At 37.2% G+C, this 25,958-nt stretch overlaps 1 protein-coding gene across 4 annotated transcripts in view; it reads left to right on the plus strand.

Moving 5' to 3' along the window:
- Positions 1–25,958, plus strand: part of IMMP2L (inner mitochondrial membrane peptidase subunit 2) — a 923,412-nt gene that overhangs the window by 587,889 nt on the left and 309,565 nt on the right. For all 4 annotated transcript variants that reach the window (XM_021079089.1, XM_021079086.1, XM_021079087.1 and 1 more), the window contains one exon: positions 7,721–7,786. In XM_021079089.1, coding sequence (XP_020934748.1) covers positions 7,721–7,786 — 66 coding nt within the window. The remainder of the gene's footprint in view (positions 1–7,720; positions 7,787–25,958) is intronic.

Consider the following 25,958-nt stretch of genomic DNA (forward strand, 5'->3'; position numbering starts at 1 on the left):
ACCCACTGTGCAGGGCCAGGAATTGATGCAACAGCTCCACAGCGACCACTGCAGTAGGATTCTTAACCCACCGTACCACAGTGGGAACTCAAAGGGAATTTTTTTTTCAGTCCAGAAGTTTCTTTATAGGTCAGAGGAGTTTATATAAATAATATGGTTCCATATTATATGGTAGAACACATACACATATATATATTACATATATGCTATATATTTTAAATACGTGCTACATATATTCATTTACATACAGTTCTAACCAGTGAAGTATGATTGCAGTTATGTTCATCTCCTGAAGATTGCAGTGTTCTATGTTTTGAAATGCTTGAATCAATAAACATCGGTAGAAATTAACTCATTGTTACGATTATGCCAAATTTTTTACATTTTTCACAGTTAAGTGAAGACATTTATTTTTCAGAAACAAAATAATCGATTACAAAACTATTTCAGCTTTTTCGATTGCAAATGTTAGAGTTATAATACACATTTAATTGATTTTATATAATTTAGGCTGATTTACTAAGACCAATTGTCATTATTTGTTTATTAAGTTTTTTCTAATCGTAGTCAGTGACAGAGAGGCAACTCAAATTTAACCAATAAAATGTTTATCAATAGACAACAGTTTGTTCATTAACTCTTTAAGTAATTAATTCATTGATTAGGAATTAATTAATTAGTTCATTAATTCTTTAATGTTTTTGTTGTTTCATAAGTACTATTAGAATAAATTTACTCATATAAGGAATTATAGGCCGTAAATCTGAGACATAAGCTTATTGTTCCTACTGCTACATTCTTGGATGACTAGAACCCTGACTGGAATCCCTTGGGTCTGAAAGATTCTATTCTGCTCCTCAGGAGCGTGATTCAGGAGCATTATGCTCTGAGAGAATAAGCTACCCCTTCCCTACCCCATTCCCCACCTACAAAACGGCCTGCCCAAGAGCATTGGTCCCAATTCTGTGCTCTGAAATTCTACTCATTTCTCCCTGGGATTTTCTGCACACACAGCAACCCTCCACCCCTGCTGGTGGTGACCCTTTCCCAGGATTTCCCTTCCCTAAGACCTGTTCCCTGTGTAAGAAAATATGGAATTATAGGAGAAAAATTTGAAGCATTAACCTGGGTCCTCAAGCCTCATCTGTAATTCACTTTTCTAACAATGAGGCCCTTGGATTGGAGTGTTTATGAGCTATCTGGGCAAAAGTAATTGTTCAGGATTGCATATATATGTACATACATACATACAAATGTATATACACTTTCCTGAAACTATGTATCTGAAGTTATACAAGCTTCATACTTGTGAAGATTTCAAGACTAAACTCAAAGAGCAACAAAGAAGGCTTGATAGTTTCTTTTAAATTTAAAAAATTCACATGATACAAAGAGAAGTCTTCAAGGGGCAAAAATGAGGCTGAAATGCTGACCTGTGTAAAAACTTTTAGAGTACTAATTAATAAAACTGCACTGATTTAGAAAATGAATCATTTTGCAAGGGGGTGTATGCACAAAGTTCATACTACTGCTGATGGTGAAGCAAGTGTACAGAATGGAACATGGACATTACTCATTTTTATCATGATTTTACGGGCAATACCCATTTAATTTAAAACTGGCCTGTGACTTTCCAATATGAATACAATTATGTTTCGCTTTCATGTTTCTTTTGTTAATTGTGTAATAAAACTTGCCCAAACCTTTAAATGTCTTTCTTGCCCTCTAATGCAACAGACTTTAAAAATCCTTTTATTGGGGGATTTTTGAAATAAACACTCTATCTTTGTACGTCTAAAAAAAAAGAAAAGAAAGGATCGAAACAATTTGCTTGGGTCCAGTCAATTGATCTTTCTTTATGAATTTATTTTGGGAAGAGATGGCTCAAAGGTTTACCAACTATCTGCTATGTGTTAGACCCTCTGCTGGAGCTTTCATATGTGTTCTCTCAGTTGTTATTTGATGCCAGAGGAAATCTCAAGGTTTCTAGAGGTTCCCAAATTCACATGCCCTCGGGCACTTAGACTGTGTGAAGCAAGCAGCTGGGACTGTGGCAAATCCTTAGAATCTGCTATTCAGCTCCAGTGGATTCTTTTCATGCAAGATGGTGGGCTTAGGAAGGTCAGATCTTTGTATTTTTCCAAGAGAAGCAACAGATGAGAATTTTTATGTAAAGTCTCCTGTTTCTTGGACGGCTCCAAATTTTAAAAATAAATAAATAAATGGTGCATGGACCAAACAAAACATTTTACAAGCTAGATTTGATGATATGGCTTCTGGTTTTAGGACTTCTGATCTAGCTTTATCTCCCTGAAAAAGACACTCAGACTGGTTAAAACCTTGCCTGCAGTCAGCAGCTCACTCACTGTAGCAGAGGTGGAACAGTGACTGCAGACTCCATTTCCACTGTCCTCCAGTCCATGCATTTGAAGGACACAAGGGGCCCAAGCAGAAGTGCCCCCCCCATACGTATATGTATGTATATATATTTTAAGATACAAATGTACTTCTTTACAAAACAGAAACAGACCCACAGTTATAGGAAACAAACTTATAGTTACCAAAGGGGAAAGGGGAGTGGGGAGAGATAAAAATTAGGACATTGGAATTAACATACACACACTACTATGTACAAAATAGATATACAAGCATCTACTATATAACACAGGGAACTATGCTCAATATTATATAGTAACCTATAAGGGAAAAGAATCTGAAGGTGATAATAGATATATCTGAATCACTGTGCTATATATCTGAAACTAACACAACGTTGTAAATCAACTGTACTTCGATTTTTTTTTTTTTAAAAAGTGTTTAGGCCATAGAGAATGTGTGAGATTTAATGTTGTGAGATTAAATGTTGCCAGGAAAGGGCTCGGTACACACATAGGGCTTTTCTAGCTCTAACCTTCTAGGACAATTATGTCAAACCCAGGCAACATTTTCCAAAATTAAAAAAAAAAAAAAAAAAAAGGTGGAGGGGAAGAGAAGTCATCATTTGTTAAGAATTTTTTATAGGCCTTTTTGTATTGTGTAGATTTTTCATTCTCATTTTGATGATTAAAGCAGCGGTACTTGCTTTTTTATTACGATGATGATGTAACATTGGATGGTTTACTGCATGACCATCCTTTTGGACAGTATTGAAAAAATAGCCTATCCAGTATAGGCCATTCCGAGAATATTAGTTCTTAGTTTTACCTCGTTAATAAAGAGTTGAAATTTAGACCTTGCTGTGATATATGCCAAGGTGACTTGCAATCCTGAGGTGAATTCTATAATAATCTGGGCCAATCCTGAACCATATAAATATGAAAATCTACACAACCCATAGAGGGAGGTTTTAAATTTTTGCTATAAATGAGAGCGGGGTGAGCGTGTTTAGACAAAGCATTCGGGTGTATATCTGACATCAGGGTGGGCCCTGGGGTTGGGAACAGAGAGGGTGGCACACTAGCTAATTTCTTCATTCCCACAAAATACAAGAGGGCCTCTCTTGAGTTTTGCACAGTACCCTTCCCAGTGTGCCAAACAGGATCAAAGTTACAAACCTTTGGGCCATACGAGAACACAAAATCAGCTACAGAGGTTTGGAGACAAATGACACAGCTCTGCTGGACCTGTCCCTGTGTCGAAATGGCACCACTTCCATCAAGAAGTAGAATTCAAGGAGAACAAGTGTCATGGAAATCTTATGATGATGATGCTAAACATTTCTCCTTCCCCCAGCCATTCCCATTAGAGAAAATTCTGCCCCATCAAACTGATCTGCTGAGACCTACTCAGGATAGAGACAATTCTGGGCATCTTGTCCAAACCTCTGGAGAACCTTGCCTAATTAAATCTTTGGCATAAAACAGAATGCTTAAAATCCAGGCTCCAGGAATAAATATTGTAAAAATGCTTATTATGAAAACACTAAAATTATAAATTTAAATGCAAGTTTTATTGGGTAGCATACATTGTATCCCTAAAGTAAGGCATAATTCTTCACTTGTTATTCTTCACGCTTCTAGAAGACAGGCAAGTAGCCAAAAAAATTTAGACAAAGGGATGTTCAGTGTCTTTGCAATGTAAATCTGTAGTGACTCTCCTACCGTTTCTACTTACATCCAAGTAATGCCCTCAGCAGCCTAATGATTAAAATATAGATATAGATTTTGAGCAGTAATGGGATTAATGTTACTAATAGCCTTTAAAAATGTTTGAATCATGGGATTAGATTGATTAGATTAATATTACATTAAAATTTATAGATGTATAGTTTTATGAAGTAGTAATTCATAAAACTTTAATTACATAGATAGCTTACTTTGTATATTCTACTTCGCTTCATGATCTTAATATATAGATTATTTTAAGATGTAAAATATTTTTCAAGTATCTCAAAAGTTTAAAAGCTCGTTGGTATAAAAATACTGTTTTATGCTGATAAGGTTTGCTTTTCATATTATTTCATTAATGTTAAAATCATGTCAATATCAGTGGGGGACTTGGTGATTTGTTCATGTCTCACCTCTGCCTTGGAGCATTTCTTCTCAGGCAATGTCATCTGGCACAAACATTTGTCATCTTCAAATGGATTTCCCAGTAATCTGAACCAAAAATCCTGGCATGCGTTTTATCACACATAGAACTGCACCCATCCTGCTTTGTTTTATATCCTTCCCGATTTTTCCCAGCAGAGTTACATGCATTTTTGTCTTTCTAACTAATGATGTAAGGTCACGGTGCACATAAATTTTCCAATTCGCATGTTCAATCCATATATTTGTTGATATTTCCACATCATTAAAAACTCTTTCATAACATCTTTAGTAATTGGAAAATATTTTATTATGAACTATAATTTCACCAATGTATTCTTGTTGACTTTTCTCTCTCTCATCTTTTTTTTTTGTCTTTTTAGGGCTGCACCCCCAGCATATGGAAGTTTCCAGGCTAGGAGCTGCAGCTGCTGGCCTACACCACAGCAACGCCAGATCCTAGCCACGTCTGCGACCTATACCACAGCTCATGGCAACACTAGATCCTTAACCCACTGAGTGAGGCAAGGGATCAAACCTGCATCCTCATGGATACTAGTTGGGTTCTTTACCTCTAGTAAAGAGCCACGATGGGAACTCTTCTCTTTTTTTAAAGTAAACAACTAGCTAAAGTTGTCAGCCTAAGTAGCTAAAATTTTGTATGCATGCATAACCATTTCTTTAGGATAAATTCTGAATGTAATTGATATGATAAAGAGAATATAAAATCTTGGCATATTTACAGAAAGGTATGTTACACGATCACATACATTTTGTACAGAGTACCCATGTCCCTAAACCCTCAACCACAGATTGTATTAATATTATTATTGTTATTTCTTTGTCAATATAATAGGAAGATAGTATGCAATTCTTTGGTGATCACTGAGGTTGAATATTATTTTATACATTTCTGGTTGTCTAGACAGAGAGATTTGGGGATAAAACTTTCTGTAGTTCTATAAGTAACCCTGCAGAGAGGACATGAATCCTATCATCTTTAACGTGCCCAGATCCCTCACCCTAGCTCTACATAGACGTTAATTTATAGGGAGTTCCTGTTGTGGCTCAGTGGTAATGAATCTGACTGGTATCCATGAGGATGAGGGTTCAGTTCCTGCCCTGGGAACTTCCATATGCTGCAAGTGCAGCCCTAAAAAGCAAAAAAGAAGAAAGAGAGGAAAAATAAAGTAAAAAGACATTAATTCATAGAAATAGAATGCTTAGGCAATTTTGTGAAAAGGTAGTTCTGTCAAAAACTCTGCTTAAATTTTCTATTTAAATAAAGAGTATTAATAATTTAGTGAAAATTTTGTCACTACATTTCAAAGTAGACATAAATGGTTCAGATGGTTTTTTTCTCTGTGAGATATAATGTGAAATATAAACCTTATTGAAATTGTGTATTTCCTTTGATGAAGTATTACAACTTGAATGTGTTTAATCTTTTTACTATTTGTGCACTTTTCCTTTTTAAAGGTAATTCAATTCAAAATGCAACTTAAATTGAAAATATTTTTATCTATCTCTGATTTTCAAGCACATATTAAGTGATCATTTATATGACGTGTGAGATGTCTCTTGAAACAGATCTGTTATATCAAAAGACTGAGAATATTATCGGCAGGAAATTGGATGTATTAAGATTGATTTACCCTTTGCTGTGGAAGAAAGTATTCCAACCTCTAGCAGCTTAAAACAATAAACACTCATTATCTCACACATTTTCTTTTTCTCAGAATCAGGAAGCCAGAGCAGCTTAAGTGGGCGCTCTGGCTTAGGGTCTCTCTGAGGTTGCAGTGAAACTGTTGGCCTCAGCTGCAATTTCTGAAGACTGGTGTCTGAAAGATTTACATTTTTAAATAAAATTGAAATTTAGTTGCTGTACAATGTTGCATTAGTTTCAGGTGTACTCCATAGTGATTTGGTATTTGCATATGTTAGGAAATGATCAACACAAGAAGTCTAGTAAATTACCTGTCCCCATACAAAGGTTTGACAGTATTATCGATCATATTCCTTATGCTGTATATTACCTCCCAGTGGTTTATTTAATTTAGAACTGGAAGTTTGTACCTGCTAATCTCAACCTCTGATCCCCTTCTGTCCTGGCAAGGACCTGCTTCTAAGCTCATTCACATGAAAACTGGCTGATCTTAGTTCCTCACCAAAGAAGTGTCTCAGTAGGGCTGCTGTGGACAGATATGGTTTCCCCCAGAGTAAGAGATCCCAGAGATGGGGGGGGGGGAGCGGGGGAAGAGTATTTATTTAGAGTAAATAGTATTATTTTAAGTAAACATTTACCATAAGCTATTAATCATGGATTAAAATAATTGATGCCTGCATTCAGGATGTCGGAATCTATCAGTTTCTTTTAACTGTCAATAACTTTGTTTCAGCAGTCTGAATTACATAATCTTTAAATGGCTAAACCTAAAAGTACTTTAAAAGAATTTCCTAATTCTTTATGTTTTCCAAAAAATACCTTTTGGAGTTCCTGTCATGGCACAGCAGAAATGAATCCGACTAGGAACCAGGAGGTTGTGGGTTTGATCCCTGGCTCAGTGGGTTAAGGATCCGGTGTTGCCATGAGCTGTGGTGTAGGTCACAGACTTGGCTCGGATCCCGAGTTGCTGTGGCTCTGGCGTAGGCCGGTGGCTGCAGCTCCGATTCGACCCCTCGCCTGGGGACCTCCATAGGCTTCGGGTGCAGCCCTAAAAGGACAAAAAAAAAAAAAAAAAAAAAAGGCAAAACGAAAACGAAAACAAAACAAAACAAAAACCCTTCATCATCAGTGTTTCCTTGAGAATTTAAATCAAACTCCTCTGCTTATTTTAAACGAAATGAAGAAACTTAAGTATGTTATCATTTTAAAGTAATGCGTAATTATTTTCCTAGGTATGACTCCTCTTTCTTACAGGCACTTAGCTTTAATAATAAAATTCTTTATCCTTCTGCTTTTTTTAAATTTATGTAAAATTTCAGTGTGGCTCCCTCCCCCTCAGAGGCTGAAAATGAGAATTCCTTCCCTAGCAGCTCCCTCTCACTTGAGACCTAACTAGGACTCATGTCATGTCATGGATGCAAAGGATCCTGTCATGGCTTTAATATAGCTTATTTTCTTGTAGAATTTCTTTTTGTTTTCTGAAAACGACAGACATAACTCATTGTATAACCTTATCTTATTCTAGGTCCCCGAAGAACCCGGAACAGAAGATCATTAAAAGAGTGATTGCTCTTGAAGGAGATATTGTAAAGTAAGTTCTTAAACTGTTATTTTTGAGTTCACGTTATAAATATCTAGTTTTTTGTTGAGTTTTAAATCACATTTCATGGAAGCACATCTCAGTTCAATGATAACCAAAGCTTTGGAGTCTTTCCAAATGAACTGGTACATTTTCAGGGAGTACCATCAGAATATAACACATACGTAAGCTGTCTGATAACATTATTATCCTTTAACTGGGAGGCTCAGGAAAAATAAATATTAAAAATTTTATAAAATGACCATTAATTGTTTTTCAGATATTAAAATTAGCATTATTGTTTTAGATTGTGATGTCAAGATTTATTATTTTAGATGCAAATACAGAAACTAAGGGGGAGCTTTTATTGTAATAGAGATGGGGGAATATGGAAAAGGATGTGAAACAGAAACTTTTGGATCAGTGACAAAAATAGTAGCTTTAGAAAATAACATAATGATCAGGTGCTTTACCAAAATGTGTAGCAATGTCATTTATTCTACTTGCTGATAAATCTAGAATAATGTTTGAGCTTCTGCAAGTAGGTATTGATGTGGCATGATAGGTCTCATATTGCTTAATTACCTTATTTTAAGTTGTAGCCAAAACTATACATTGTGGGATTCCATATAATTTGAAAACTATATTCCGAAAACTTTTTAATCCTGTTTTCCCAAAAAGTTTGATGCTAGACTATCTGTAATGATAGTACAGTTTAAGCAATCTCATTCACGTGAACCTCATTAAAATAGCCTAGAGCAGAATCTAGTACAGCTGTTCTCAAAAGATGGCCCAAAGACCATGGGTGTTCCAAGACCCTTTGCGGGGGAGGGGGGCAGTCTGTGGGATCAAAACTCTTTTCCTAATAATACTGAAATGTTATTTCTCATAAGTGTACAGTGGAGTTTTCCAGAGATTACATGATGTATGATATTGCAGAAGTCTGAGGCAGGAGTGGATATGGGCTTAATTTTCTATAATCCAGATACTGAAAAGACTGAAAACTATACTTTTTCACTAAACATGTTCTTTTACATGTTGCTTTATTATTGTTATTTTACATTGATTTCACTAGTTTTTTTAAAAGCCTCTGTTTTAATTTCTAATATGGTAAATATTGACATCTCATACCCACATAAGCAAGGTTCTTTGAGACCACAGTTATTTTTAGGAGTGTAAAATTTTCCTCAGATCAAACAATTTGAGAACTTGCTGATGCAGGAAAGAATGGCAAACATTTTCGTCTAGTTTACGTGTTCATTAGTACCTGCATCATATCCATGGAGTTATTGAGATATGGTTTGTTTAGTTTATATTCATGAGTATTTGTTTGGTCTTTTTTCTTCTAAAATTTTTATTGAAGTATAATTTATGTACTGTACAAAACATATACTTTAAGATATAGTTCAGTGAGTTTTAATACAAAGTTATACAATTGTGCAACCCTTACCACAATCTAGTTTTTGAACTTTTCTAATACCTTCAATCATTCCCTTCCTGTTTACACTTGACTCTGGTTCCCACCAGTCCCTCTTGCCGTTGCCACACAATCATGGATAAGTTTTCTGCCTTTGTAGGTCAGGCTTTTCTAGAATTTTATTCACATGGTAATATACAGTATGTAATCTCTTGTACCTGGTTCCTTTCACTTAGCATAGTGTTTTTGTTGTTGTTGTTCTGCCATGTTGTGAATCTGTAATATCTTCCTTTACATTATTCATGGGATTCCATTATGGATGCACAGCTCTATGACTATGAGTATATTAAAAGCATGTTTTACTTTTTAAATGGGTAATTTATGTGTTACATGAATTACATCTCAATAAAGCTATTAAAAAACCAAAGCAAAAAAGGTGATCAACAAAGCAGGCAAAAATTTCATCTTTGTAAATTAATCTAAAAGGATTAGGAATGCCAAGGGATCCATTTTATGGTATAATCCAAGACAACACAGCTTCAATTCAAGTGTATCATTATTGGTCACAAGCTAACTAGTTAACAACGTGAGATTGTAAAGCTTGGTCAGACATTAAAAAAGAACTCTATGCAATCAGATACTACAACAGACCTCTCTGAAAAGAAGGCTGAGTTGTTGCTTTCCAATGGAAATATTGGGTTCACAGAGGAGAGGCTGAGCTAGAAAGAGGGTTAATGGTGCAGGGTTGAAGAATGAGAGAAGGGGACATGGGACTATGGTAGGTTTACACCTTCTTTCCTCACTGCCGAAACCCACATGTGCAAAGTCTAGCTTCTTTGTTCCATCCTAAAAATTGACTTTGGACATACATCCCTTGCTGTCCCCCTTCACTATGCCTCTATCATAGTATAATGAGTATCAAATCTCAAGACTTTTTCACTGTCTGTCCTTTTTTTTAAAGCTAGTGATTGAATATTCCTGTAATGCCTTTCTAATAGTGTTGAAAAACGCTAAGGGATATTTAAGGAATAAAATATTTACTCATGTTCTTTTCTCTCCAAACTACTTTTTAAAATGTGAGAACACATAAAAATTGGAGGGTTTTTTTGTTTGTTTGTTTGTTTGTTTGTTTGTTTTTTGTCTTTTTGCCATTTCTTGGGCTGCTCCCACTGCATATGAAAGTTCCCAGGCTAGGGGTTGAGTTGGAGCTGCAGCTGCTGGCCTATGCCACAGCCACAGCAACGCTGGATCTGAACTGCATCCATGACCTATGCTGCATCTTGCAGCAATGCCAGATCCTTAACCAACTGAGTGAGGCCAGGGATCGAACTCTCATCCTCATGGTTACTAGTCGGGTCTTTAACCTGCTAAGCCACAGTGGTAACTCCTAAAAATTGTTTTAATATGCTGTCTATCCCTGGAAGTCATTAGTTGATTTGTGTCCTAACTTGTATTAGGCAAGGTGCTTTGGTCTATGATAGGGACTTTCCAGTCCCACCTCTATCTTGGATAATACTGGATTACCTAGGAGGCAAGCTAAGCACAAACATAGGGCTCTAGGGAGTTCCTATCATGGTGCAGCAGAAATGAATCCAACTAGGACCCATGAGGTTGCAGGTTCAATCCTTGCCCTTGCTCAGTGGGTTAAGGATCTGGTATTGCCATGGGCTGTGGTGTAGTCTGCAGACATGGCTAGGATATGGTGTTGCTGTGACTGTGGTGTAGGCTGTCAGATGTAGCTCAGATTCAACCCCTACCCTGGAAACCCCCATATGCCACAGGTGCAGCCCTAAAAAAGACAAAAGACAAAATCAAAAAAAAAAAAGTAGGGTTCTAAAAAATTTTTTTGCAAAACTTTATTTTATTAAATGACCTGAACAAAAAAAAATTTGACTTATCAGGACTTGGTTATACATACTGTGGGTTTTATAGTATTTTTATTTTGAATTATACATAATTAGAGGGTTAGAGGGAACCATACTCTTTTCAGAGGTTAAGCCCTTGAAAATTTTAATCTAGTCCTCCATTTAATGCTCTGTTAAACTCCTTCCAATTACAGTAACAGAGAGAAAAATATAGTTGAAAGAGCACTCCCTTCATTATTTTTATTTTTTATTAAGGATTTTTATTTTTTCCATTATAGTTGTTTCACAGTGTTCTGTCAATTTCTACTGTACAGAAAAGTGACCTAATCACACATATATATACATTCTTTTTCTCACATTGTCCTCCATCATGTTCCATCATAAGTGACTAGATATAGTTCCCTGGGCTATACACCAGGATCTCATCACTTATCCACTCCAAATGCAATAGTTTGCATCTATTAACCCCAGATTCCCAGTCCATCCCACTCCCTCCCCCTCCCCCTTGGCAACTGCAAGTCTGTTCTCCAAGTCCATGAATTTCTTTTCTGTGGAAAGGTTCATTTGTGCCATATATGAGATTTCATATATAAGTGATATCATATGATATTTGCCTTTCTCTTCCTGGTTTGTTTCACTTGGTATGAGAGTCTCTAGTTCCGTCCGTGTTGCTGCAAATGGCATTATTTGTTCTTTTTAATGGCTGAGTAGTATTCCATAGTGTACATATACCATATCTTCTTAACACATTCATCTGTTGATGGGCATTTAAGTTGTTTCCAAGAGCAGTCCCTTTAAAACTACATGGGGAAGCAAGAGTGCTAAGAGTACAGGACCAGCCTCACCTCACTGAAGAAGAGGAATGACAGTGCCATACTTCTTGTTCTGTTCCCTTGTGCCCTCCATCTGCTGGCACTTTGCTTTTGCCTGTCATGTTTATTTCACTTGGGTTTTGCCCCACTATCAACTCCTGACTTCCTTGAGTGTGGCCTATGTTTAAACTACCTGAGAGAAATCTGAATGAACCCCTTTAAGGTGCAGATCGAGGCTCTGTCCACCTGACAGGCCACTGGCCCACCAATTGATCAGCTGCCTTTGGGGTAGGTACCTTTCCCTGGTCTAGTCAGCTGTGTCTAGGTAGGCCATGTACCTGGTACAGACCCTGTAGTTATAAGGAACCCCTTGGAAGGGCCTTATAGATGTGGAGAATACCCTGAGGCATCCCACATTGTGGCAGTGAGATTAGCTGTCTTTGCTCAGCGTTACCCTTCAAAACCTTGTATTTAGTGAGACTATAATCTGTTCTCCTGGAAGTTCTTCTCTTCTAGGGAAGAGAAGCTTTCTTTTTAAAATTACGGAAATAACGTGTGCTTGAAAAATGAAAAGTGCTGTAATGAACATCCTTGCCTACATAACTTCATAGACTTGTGTGTTTATACTTGTCTGTAGAATAGATATCTAGAGGTGGAAATATTCAGCCAATATATGTTTGGTTTTGTTTGGTTTGGTTGTTGCTGTTGTTATTTTTAATTCTAATATATGCAGCCAAATTTCCCTCCCAAGAGGTTGGTGTATATTTGTACTTACCAACACTGCGTGAAATACCCTATCAGAGAAAGTTGATTGAAATATTATGTGATCATGTGCAACACGGAATTTGTGGACTTCAGATCCAAAAACCAAAAAACATGGCAATACAAAATTTGAAATTAGTTCTAGATGATCAAGTTATATTTAATGTTATCAGCTCACTGACTGTGTAAGCCTTAGAACCATTCATTTAATGAACCCTAGTCTAGATGCTAGAGAGACATAGCTGATCAAAAGACACAGAGTCTCTGACTTCATGGAGCTTACATTCTAGTAGTTGGAAGCTAATCATAAACAAAATATAATTCATAATGCAGTGTCATGAGCCAGAAGTGCTGTGAAGAAAAAGTAGGAAAGAATGTATAATGGGCATCTGAGGTTGCTATTTTAGATAGGATGTTTAATACATGTTTCTAATGAGAAGACGTTTGAGCAGACTCTTAAATAAGTGAGGGAAGGAGGAGGAGAGCCGTACTGGTATTAAGAACAGTGTAGACCAAAGGAATAACAAATGCAAATCTGAGATGGATACATGTTAGGTGAGTTTAAGGAATTGCAAGATGCCAGCATGTCAGACCTTGGTGAAGGAGGAAAATTGAGGTAGGAGATTATGTCCAAGAGGTTCACAGGGCTTTGTGGGTTACAGTAAAGACTCTGGATTTTATTCTCGTGGGAAGGCAGGCCAGTGGAGAGTTTTGAGCCATGGAGCAGTGTGATCTGATTGATGTTGTTGCCTGCTATGAGAAGAGACCAAAGGGAGGCAATCTGACCCAAGTAACGGTCAAAGTGTTTTTCTCTTGAGAAAATCACATCCAGCTCCTTCTAATGGTAGTTAAGTGTCCTTGTTTATGACATGAATGATGACTACTTTGGTATGTTATTTTCACAGTGACTCATAAAAATAGTCACATTATTTGTAATCATCGTCATTATGATTATATTGGCAAGGTGAAAAGTAACATTGTAGTATTTGTTCAAAGAATTCAGATGAATATTTCAAAGACTGTAAAAGAGGGAGATTTTCGGGGTCCGAACGTTTTATCTTGGCATCAACTTTGATTAAAATCACAAAGCAATTGCTTGATTCCCTGGATAGCTTAGCTAGGAATGTAGTCATTGTCATCAAGTTAACCCAAATGGGGATGCTTATCTGTAACATGAACAGTCAAGAGCTAATGAAAGTCATATTTAGGCAGACCCATGAGTTCCATCAAAATATCTTTCATAGTTATTTTTTTTCTTATTAAATTTATTATGACTCTCAGAGAAGTCCTGTTTTAGAAAGCATTGGGATGAATACAAAGTGCTAACCTACAGCAAATCAATATGAATTAACCACAACTGAAATTTCTAAGGCATCAACATTTTTTATCGGGGCACTTAACACCTCTATTTCAGAGATTTTTGTCAACCCAGTCAGAAGTAAAAATCTAACATCTTCGCTCCTCTTACTTGGTGAAATACACTGTAGAAACATTTGGAATCTGGGCTTCCATAGTTAGCAACCTCAATGAAGTAAGTGAGTTGTCTTTTTAGTGCCCAGTGAAGAGAGAAACCATATAATTTATCACCTAAACGAGGACACCTTTGAGAGTGAAAGAGGATGATGATTATTACCTGGGAATAATGGGCATAGACTGAACTGCTCAGGCAAACCTCCACAAGTGGCCGCCCTCCCAGTGAAGGGCGATCTACCTTATAACTCACTTCACGTAATTCGATTGTGTTTAGTTTGTGGCTGTCCTTGTTCAGGAGAATTCCAAGAAGCGTTCATAGAAAACAATCACTTGGTGGCCCCAGGGAGGAATTAGGTCTGGCAGGATCAATGGTGGTGTGGAGAAGCGTGTTGTGCTCACCGTGCACTGATTTTCCTGCTGCGAAGTGCAGTGCAAGACTTTCTCTCCCAAGTGTTGATAATTCAGAGTGAGTCTGAGGTGGGGAATCATGAAATTTCCCTCACTGCAAAATATTTAAATAATAGTCCCTCTTCACATCTGGAGACTACTGTGTAAAATGTCAAAACACCCTAATTTATAAAAAATAACTTTCTGCTATTAGCAAAAAAAAAAAAAAATCCATTGACTCACTCACTAGACATTAAACATTTTAAAGCTTATTGATTTTAAATGTGCTATTGAAGATAGGGAAATCAATATTAACCTATCACACACAGATGGTTGGAACATATTATGTTCCAGCAAATGAGGAAGCTTTATAGGAAGCAAAAGAGAACTAAGTAAAGTTTTCCCCAGTAAAACTAAAAATGACACATATTTAATAACTCTTTTTTATGGTTGGTGCAGTAGCTCTGAATAAGAGAAGCCTAAGTTGTCTCTTTGGCTCTCTTTGAGGACCATGTCTCCGTGTATGGAATTTTGGGTAGATTAGGGATTAGGAATGCACCTGTCCTAAAAGGAAGGATAAAATGAAAAAGGAACTTGAAAAGAAGCTTGTGTCTTGGATCCTGACAAAGATTTGTGAAGACAGTGTTTTGGAGCATGGAAGCTAATGGTTTTATTTTATAATTCTCAAATGGGAGCCAGATAGATGGTTGCTTTTGATGACAAGAGGATATTTACACACTGTGTCCTAGTTGTTGGTAACTTGAACAGAAAGTTTTCAGAAATCTCTGAGACCCTTTGGCCTGGTTTAATTTGAACCCTGAATTTTTCCATAGCAAAGGAGCATGTCAAAAGAGCAAGTCCTTGCTTATTACTTAGGGTCTAACCAGTGCTGTTAATTAATAGGTAAGGGCTCGAACAACAAAAGCAATTATCCTGGAGTCTGTCTAAGGGTTTAGATATCTCTAAAAAAGAGACATTTGTGAGAAATCACCAACTTCCCTCTGATGTGAACCTGAGAAATTATTATATATTCTGGACATTTTTACTTTCTTCTTGCCAAAAAATTTTAATTCTTCTTTATTAAAAAATTAGAGATTGGTAGGTCATCCATACCTTTTTGGAAGCATTCCTTTCTTTTATGTAGTTGTAGATGATGATTTATCACGTGACTGCTGTATCCATGAATAAAAATGGAATTGATAATAAAAACTCTATGTCTTAGCAATTGGTATTTGTTTCTAACCATCAGAGAGACAGTTACCTTCAGTTTATACACAGAAATGTTGGTCTCGGTTTTTTAAAGTTGGAGTCATCTTTCCAGCATTGCCATGAGCTGTAGTGTAGGTCGCAGATGTGGCTCAGATCCCACATTGCTGTGGCTGTGGTGTAGGCCAGCAGCTACAGCTCTGATTTGACCTCTAGCCTGGGAACCTTCATATGCTGCAGGTGTGGCCCTAAAAAGACAAAAAAAAAAAAAAAAAGAAAGTTGAAGTCATTTATGTAATTGGCTTAGCAATGTAGGGAGATTTCCAGAATTACTACTCCAAACTGTATACAGTATATACACTTCCATCTGGAAGGATGCAACAGTTGTTGTAAGTTATAGACTATTTAGATTGAATTGCTCTTTTCCAATAATGGTAACCTATATTATTGTGGTATTTTTCCCATCCCCATCAGTGTCTCTCTAGTTTCACTTTTTAAATTTTTTTTTTTTTTGTCTTTTTGCTATTTCTTTGGGCCACTCCTGTGGCATATGGAGGTTCCCAGGCTAGGGGTCGAATCAGAGCTGTAGCCACTGGCCTACACCAGAGCCACAGCAACGTGGGATCCGAGCCATGTCTGCAACCTACACCACAGCTCACAGCAACGCTGGATCGTTAACCCACTGAGCAAGGGCAGGGACCGAACCCGCAACCTCATGGTTCCTAGTCGGATTCGTTAACCACTGCGCCACGACAGGAACTCCACTTTTTAAATTTTTTGAAATTAAAGTATAGTTGATTTACAATGTTCTGTCAATTTCTGCTGTACAGCAAAGTGACGCAGAAATACACATATATACATTCTTTTTGTCATATTATTTCCCATCATGTTCTATCACAAGTGATTGGATGTAGTTCCCTGTGCTATACAGCAGGACCTCATTGCCTATCCATTCCAAATATAATAGTTTGTATCTACTAAACTCAAACTCTCAGTCCAACCCGCTTCTCCCCCCTGGCAACCACAAGTCTGTTCTCCATGTCTATGAGTCTGTTTCTGTTCTGTAGGTAGGTTCACTTATACCATATTTTAGATTCCACATTTAAGTGATATCATATGGTGTTTATCTTTCTCTTTCTGACTTACTTCACTTAGAATGAGGTGGTTTCATTTTCTTCCTTAGTCTTTGTGTCTCTTGAATAAGAGTCTTCTTTAGGTATGAAACTCTTTCATATTTATTCATTCATGCATACAGATTCAGTCTGATGTAGAGGTTATGAGCACAAACTATGAATTCAGACTCCCTTGATTTGTATCCCAGCTTTGCCACTTACTGTGTTATTTTGCCAAATTACTTAATTCTCTCAACTTAATTTTCCTCCCCTGCCTGTAAAATTGAGATTATAATAGAACGTACTCTAAAGAGTTTTCTTGAGGATTACATGAAATAGTGGATATAATTTGGTTAGCATAGTGCTTGGCACATGTGTTCAGGAAATATCAGATATTATCACTGGTAGCCGTCATAATGTAATCATTATTTATTGACTGCCTGGAGTATTTACCAAGTGCCAGTTGCTGTGCAGGATTCTGAAATTATAAATATTAAAAGCCACAGGTAGTTCTTGCCTTCCAAAGCTTATAGTTTGGTCTGAAAACATCAAAATCGGTAAAGAAATAAAATGAAATAAAAAAATTGCCACCATGGAGATGTGCCAAAGGCCCCTGGAATGTAGGAGAATGGCATCTGGTCAACCCAAAGAGCTGGCTGTATTAGAGACACCTTTTCAGGCTGAAATTTGAGATGAAGAGGGCATCCCCAGCCTCTTCCTTCATTATGAAAGTAATTCAGGATTACTACAGAAAATTCACACCATACTGGAGCACATGAAGTAAAAAGGAAAGGTCTCTTTTTCTCCTAACCCTAATCATACCCCCAGCGGTAAATCTGGTGTAGATCCTTCTAGTCTGTGTCTCATAGTATGAGATTGAACAGGTTTGAGAAATACTTATCTTACAGCAGTTTTTTCCTTGAATACACCACAAAGAAAAAATATATACTTGAGATGTATTCGAAAGTATTTCTGTTCCCCAGTATGTATGTTATTCAAGTGTATCTATGTATACTATTATGCTCTTGTACCTGTACTAGGTAGGTATTTATAAACATGGAAATTCCAGAATTACTTATTTAGCAAGTCCTAAATAATAAGCAACTAGGAGAAACATACACAAAGATACCATGGATGTATTGTTGGGTAGCAACTATTTATGACCTCGACAAAACCATTTATAGAAAACTAATGATCATTAGAGGCAGAGCAAGATGGTGGAGGGGTAAGAGGTTGCACACACCTTCTCCCACAAACACATCAAAAAAACATGTCTACATGTAAAACTACTCACACAGAGCATTAGCTGAATGCTGGCAAAAGAACTTCAACCTCCAAAAAGGGCAAGAAACTCAACATAACTGGGTAGAACAAAAGAGAAAAGAAAGAGAGAGAAAAAGAATCAGGACAGCACTAGCATTCCCGAGAGGGAGCCATGAAGGAGAAGAGGAACCCACCTTCTGGGAAGCCATCTAACTGATGAAAGATCAGCCTAGTCGGGAGGACCTCAAAGTCACTGAGAAAAGTGCAGCAGCTGGACTGAGAACATCATAGCAGAGTGAGAGCTGCACAGACCATCTGAACCACTGGCCAGGACACCACAGCCTGAGACACTCGGGTGAGGTTGGGCACTGAGACTCAGGCTCTGGAGGTCAGTCCCGGGAAGAGGACAGGGGATGGCATGAGGGGCTACAGAGCAGTGTGCCACAGGCTAAGGAGGGGAACGCCATGGTAGAGGGAACCTGGGAGAAGGTCTGGACCCACAGGAGAGGCAAGGCACCATTGTTGGGGATGGGAGAGGAGAAGGGGCGGGCAGCCATAGGAAACTCCCTGTGCTGGAACGTGCACATGCCCATGGGCTTAGAGGGCAAGGCAGTTCAGCAAGAAGCGTCTTGCTCGTTTAGGGGAGATTAGGTGCTTTTTTGTGCAAGCTACCTGTGGCCAGGCACCTATTGTGTGGGCTAAGGGCACAAGGGGCTAAGTGCAACATGGTGCTTCTTGCATGATCTACAAGTGGCAGGGACAGACTGCAGTTGTCTCAGAGGCCAGAGGGAGGTGTGGCTTGCCACCACTTAGGGCCTGTGAGTGGGCTCCATCCGCGATCCCAGTCACCTCAGGGGTTGGCAAAAAAGAATAAAAGAGGGCACTGCAACCAAGCACAATATGCTGTTGCTCTCACTCCCCTGGGAACACAGCCGCCCTGCAGCTGCCCCTGCAAAATGCTCTGGGCAGTGCCCAGACACTTGATCACTGTTTTGGGAACAACAGCCTGCTCACACCAAAGAAAGAGACAGCAAATATTCATATTCAAACTCCCACATCAAAAATAAATAGTAATAGCCCCCCCCCAAAAAAATACAAAGGATTATTCTTGCATAGAAGTAGCCTTACAAGACTACAGTTTGGCTTCCCTGAACTCACAGAAAAAGAAAAACATAAGCAAGATGAAGAAGCACAAAAACCTTTCCCAGTTAGAGGAACGGGAGAATTTACCTAAAGCAGTAAACAATGAAACAGACCTCTGTAATCTGAGAGACATTGAGTTCAAAAGGGAGGTAATGAAAATACTGAAGGCTCTAATTAAGAGAGGATATGAGCAGTAATGCAGATTCCTTTAGAAAGGAACCAGAAAATAGAAGGAAGAGCCAAGAAAAACTAGAATATTCATTTGCAGAGATACAAACTGAGCTAAAGGTAATAAAGAGCAGAATGAATAATGCAGAAGAACAAATTAGTGACATGGAATATAAAATAATGGAAATCACCCAATCAGGACAGCAGACAGAAAACCAAATGAAAAAACATGAAAGCAACATAAGAGACCAATAAAGCAGGCCAATCTATGCATAATAGGAATTCCAGAAGGAAAAGAAAAAGAAAGGGAGATTGAAAGTGTATTTGGAGAAATTACGGCTGAAAACTTTCCAAATCTAAAGGATAATGATATCAAGATACAGGAAGCACCAGAGTGCCCCAAACAAGTTGAACCCAAACAGGCCCACACCAAGACATATAATAAAAATGGCAAAAGTTAAAGATAAAGAAAGGATAAGGCAGCAAAGAAAAGCAAAGCATTAATTACAAGGGAACCCCCATAAGGTTATCAGCTGATTTCTCTACAGAAACACTACAGGCCAGAAGGGAGTGGCAAGATATTTAAAGTGCTGAAAGGAAAAAAAATTGCAAGCTATCCAGCAAGAATATCATTTAAATTAGAAGGGGAAATAAAGAATTTCTCCAACAAACAAAAGCTAAAAGAGTACAGCAATATTAAACCCATTCTAAAAGAAATACTGAAAGGGCTTCTCTAAATTAAAGAAGAGAGAGAGAAAAAAGAATTAGAATGGAGGAAACCACAATTGGAAATCAGTCACTTAAACAGGCCAGCACACAGATCTAAACATGAAGATGTTAAAAAAAAAAAAAAAAAAGGCATCAAAGTCATACAATGTGGAGAATGAAAGTAAGAATATATAGATTCTTTTTTTTTTTAATTTTAATGATGTGTTTAAGCCTATATGACTATCAGGCAAAAGCAAGCAGATATAGGAAGGGCTTAACATGCTTAAAAAACAGAACCACCACAAATCAAAACCAAACATTACATTCACAAAAACTGAAAAGAAAAGTACTCAAGCATAAAATAAATGGAAACCATCCAACCCAAAAAAGAAAAGAAGAAAAGAGAAACAGAATCAACTGGAAAACAAGGTTTAAAATGACAATAAATACATAACTATCAATAATCACCTTAAATGTCAATGGACTGAATGTCCCAATCAAAAGACACAGAGTGGCAGATTGGATAAAAAAGCAAAAACCTTCAATCTGCTGTCTGCAAGAAACTCACCTTACAGTAAAGGACACATATAAATCGAAAGTGAGGGTGTGGGAAAAGATATTTCATGCCAATGGACAAGACAGGAAAGCGGGAGTTGCAATACTCAGATCAGACAAAATACACTTTAAAACGAAGGCCATAAAGAAAGACAAAGAAGGACACTGTTTAACTGTTAAAGGATCCATTCAAGAAGAGGATATTTCAATCGTCAATATATATGCCCCTAATATAGTAGCACCCAGATACCTACAACAAATACTAAGAGACATAAAAGGAGAAATTGATGGGAATACAACCATCTTGGAGACTTTAACACCCCACTCACATAAATGGACAGATCCTCTAGACAGAAGATCAATAAGGCAACAGAGATCCTGAAGGACACAATAGAAAAGTTGGACTCAATCGATATTTTCAGGACATTACATCCAAAAAATCAGAATACACATTCTTCTAAAGTGCACATGGTTCATTCTCAAGAACTGATCACATCCTGGGGCACAAAGCTAACCTCAACAAATTTAAGAGTGTAGAAATTATTTCAAGTATCTTCTCTGACCACAATGGCGTGAAACTAGAAATCAACCACAGGGAAAGAAATGAGAAAAAACCTGCTACATGGAGACTACACAACATGCTACTAAAAAGCCAATGGGTCAATGAGGAAATCAAGAAGGAAATTAAAAAAATACCTCAAGACAAAATATAAGGCACAACCACTCCAAATTTATGGGATGCCACAAAAGCTATTCTCAGGGAGAATTTCATAGCAATACAGGCCTTCCTCAAAAAAGAAGAAAAATCTCAAATCAACAGCTTAACCCAACACCTAAATGAATTAGAAAAAGAAGAACAAACAAAACCTAAAGTCAGCAGAAGGAAGGAAATCATAAAGATCAAAGAGGAAATCAATAAAATAGAGATTAAAAAACAATAGAAGAAATAAATAAAACCAAGAGCTGGTTCTCTAAAAGGAAAACAAAATTGACAAACCTCTGGCTAGACTCACCAAGAAGAGGAGAGAAAAAAACCCAAATAAACAAAATCAGAAATAAAAAAGGAGAAATTACAAATGATACTATAAAAATACAAAAAATCATGAGAGAATACTATGAATAATTATATACCAACAAATTTGACAACCTAGAATTAATGGACAACTTTCTAGAGACTTAACAGCCTACCAAAACTAAATCAAGAAGAAATAGGTCAACTGAACAGTCTGATCACTAGAAATGTAATTGAATATGACATAAAAACACTCACTGCAAATACAAGTCCAGGACCAGATGGCTTCACTGGTGAATTCTACCAAACATACAAATAGGAACTTATACCCATCTTCTTTAAACTTTTTCAAAAGTTTGAAGAAGGAACACTCCCAAAGACATTCTATAATGCCACAATCACCCTAATACCAAAACCAAACAAAGATACCACCAAAAAAGACTATAGGGGTCAATATATCTGATGAATATAGATGCAAAAATTCTCAATAAAATTTTAGCCAACCGAATCCAACAACATATAAAAAGATCATACACCATGACCAGGTGGGATTCATCCCAGGTTCACAAGGATGATTCAACATATGCAAATCAATCAACATCATACACCACATTAACAAAAGAAAAGTCAAAAACCAAATGATCATCTCAATAGATGCAGAGAAAGCACTTAAAAAAGTACAACATCCATTCATGATAAAAACTCTGACCTAAGGGGGTATAGAGGGAACATAACCTTAACATAATTGAAGCCATTTATAACAAACCCATAGCAAATATAATACTCAATGAAGAAAATCCGAAAGCCTTCCCATGAAAATCTGGAACAAGACAAGATGCCCACTCTCACCACTGCTATTCAACATAGTTTTGGAAGTCCTAGCCACAGCAGTCAGACAAACAAAAGAAATAAAAGGCTTCCAAATGGGAAGAGAAGAGGTAAAACTGTCACTGTATACAGATGACATAATACTATGTATAGAAAACCTAAGGAATCAACCCCAAAACTACTTGAACTGATTAACAAATTCAGCAAATTAGCAGATATAAGATTCAGAAATCAGTCACATTTTTGTATACTAACAATGAAATATTAGAAAAGAAATACAAAAGTACAATACCTTTTAAAATGGCACCCCCAAAAATCAAATACCTGGGAATAAACCTGACCAAGGAGGTAAAGGACTTATATGGCGAGAACTATAAAACATTAATCAAGGAGATTAAAGAAGATGTAAAGAAATGGAAAGATATTCCATGCCCCTGGGTTGGAAAAATTAATATTGTAAAAATGACCATACTACCCAAAGCAACCTGCAGATTCAACACAATCCCTATCAAATTACCCATGACATTTTTCACAGAACTAGAACAAACAATCCAAAAATTCATATGGAACCCCAAAAGACCCAGAACTGCCAAAGCAATTCTGAGGAACAAAAACCAAGCAGGAGGCATAACTCTTCCAGACTTCAGGCAATATTACAAAGCCATAGTCATCAAGACAGTGTGGTACTGGTACCAAAACAGACAGACAGACCAATGGCAAAGAATAGAGAACCCAGAAATAAACCCAGGCACCTATGGTCAATTAATCTTTGATAAAGGAGGCAAGAATATCAAATGGAAAAACAACAGTCTTTTCACCAAGTATTGCTGGGAAACCTGGACAGCTGCATGCAAAGCAATGAAACTAGAACACACCCTCACACCATGCATGAAAATAAACTCAAAATGGCTTAAGGACTTAAATATAAGATAAGACACTCTCTTGTCCTGGAAGAAAACATAGATAAAACTCCTGGAAGAGAACACAGGCCAAACATTCTCTGACATCAACCTTATGAATATTTTCTCAGGTCAGTCTTCCAAAGCAACAGAAATAAAAGCAAAAATAAACCAATGGGACCTAATCAAACTGACAAGCTTTTGCATAGCAAAGGAAACCAAAAAGAAAACAAAAAGACAACTTACAGAATGGGAGAAAATAGTTTCAAATGATACAACTGACAAGGGCTTAATTTCTAGAATATACAAGCAACTTATATAACTCAACAGCCAAAAAGCTAATGACTCAGTTGAAAAATGGGCAAAAGACCTGAATAGACATTTCTCCAAGGAAGATGTACAAATGGCCAACAAGCACATGAAAAAAAGCTCAACATCCTTGATTATTAGAGAAATGTAATTCAAAACCACCACGAGATACCACCTCACACCTGCCAAAATGTCCATGATTAAGAAGTCCCTAAATAATAAATGCTGGAAGGGGTGTGGAGAAAAGGGAACTCTCCTACACTGTTGGTGGGAATGTAAGCTGGTACAACCACTATGGAGAACAGTATGGAGGTACCTTAGAAAACTATACATAGAACTACCATATGACCCAGAAATCCCACTCTTGGGCATATATCTGGACAAAACTTTCCTTAAAAAATACTCATGCACCTGCATATTCATTATAGCACTATTCACAATAGCCAAGACATGGAAACAACCTAAATGTCCATTGACAGATGATTGGATTAGGAAGATGTGGTATATATACTTAGTGGAATACTACTCAGCCATAAAAAAGAGCAAATAATTCCATTTGCAGCAACATGGATGGAACTAGAGACTCTCACACTGAGTGAAGTAAGTTAGAAAGAGAAATACAAATACCATATGATATCACTTATATCTGGAATCTAATATAGGGCACAAATGAACCGTTCCACAGAAAAGAAAATCATGGACTTGGAGAACAGACTTGCAGTTGCCAAGGGGGAGGGGGAGGGAGTGAGGTGGATTGGGAGCTTGGGGTTAATAGATGCAAACTATTCCCTTTGGAATGGATTAGCAATGAGATCCTGCTGTGTAGCACTGGGAACCATGTCTAGTCACTTATGATGAAGCATGATAATGTGAGAAAATAGAATGTGTACATGTATGTGTAACTGGGTCACCATGCTATAGAGTAGAAAAAAAAATTGTATTGGGGAAATAACAATTAAAAAATGAAAAAAAAAGAAAACTAAAGGCAAAAACATGAAAATAAATATTAACTAATATCCTCATTGTTTAATATTCTTCAAATTAAACTCACTATCTAAAAGGAAGTTATTAGCACTGTAACATCCACTGTAGGTTGTCCTTGGACTGAAATCACTGCAGTGCTTCAGGTAGGAAATCAATTTGCTTAGCTTAATTATACAAAAAACTTGGAGTTCCTGTCATGGCTCAGCCTCTGTTGAATCTGACTAGCATCCATGAGGACTCAGGTTCGATCCCTGGCCTTGTTCCAATGGGTAAAGGATGTGGGCATTGCCATGAGCTGTGGTGTAGGTCTCAGATGCAGCTTGGATCTTGTGTTGCAATAGACCAGCACCTACAGCTCTGAGAGCCCCCTAGGCTGGGAATCTCCATATGCTATGGGTGTAGCCCTAAAAAAGCAAAAAAAAAAAAAAAAAAAAAGAGAAAACTCCATAACTGGGGGGGTGGGGAAGGAGCTAGAAGGATGCTGTGATCTGGCCACATCCTTGATGGCATCTCCTTGCTTCGCTCTAGAAGATAGTAATCAGTTTCTACCTTTATGCTTTTCACTAAACTCCTTTTCTCTTCTCTTGGGCTGGCTTTAGGCCTTTACTTCTCAGTTCTGTCATAGGCAGACACTTCCCTCAGAACCGACAGATCATATGAAGCTCACTTTTGGAATCTGATATTTGCTAGTGGGAAGCATGTGACAGTTGAAGCTGGCTACTGTATTAGCGTTATTAGCCTTCTTAGCTGCTGGCTTGATTACATACCTTAGTAGTATTACTTTCTGAAGTTGTGGACACCAAGTTAAAATAGAGAAATGCTAACTTTTGTACACTTCTTTGAACTAAATATTGATTTTTTTCCCTCTGCTCACAGTAATGTTAAGTCTGTCAAATATTTTGAAAAGACATATAAGTATAATTATCTCAGCAGGAGGTTTAAAAGATTGTCTTAAAATACCTTTTTAACTAAGCTTAAGAAGCATGCTAAAAAGATTCAAGAATATTTCAGCCTGAATAATTACTTAATAATTAAAGAACAGATAGCTCTCTTCTCTTTTTGTTCAATTTCAGTTAACCTTGTTTAAACTTAATATTGACCATGGTTTCTCTTTTAAAATGTTTGAAAGAAGAATTTCATGTAAGGAGCAGATGTGTTTAAGGTATTGATTTAATTACTCACGAATGCTCTAAAATTACTGTTAAGTTTTTTCATATGAAAGTGTTTTTTTGAAGATACTTAAGGACAATAAGGGTAGCATGATGCAGTAGAAGGAGTGTT

The sequence above is a fragment of the Sus scrofa genome, chromosome 18 (genome assembly GCF_000003025.6).
Source record: "Sus scrofa isolate TJ Tabasco breed Duroc chromosome 18, Sscrofa11.1, whole genome shotgun sequence".
Classification (NCBI taxonomy): Eukaryota; Metazoa; Chordata; class Mammalia; order Artiodactyla; family Suidae; genus Sus; species Sus scrofa.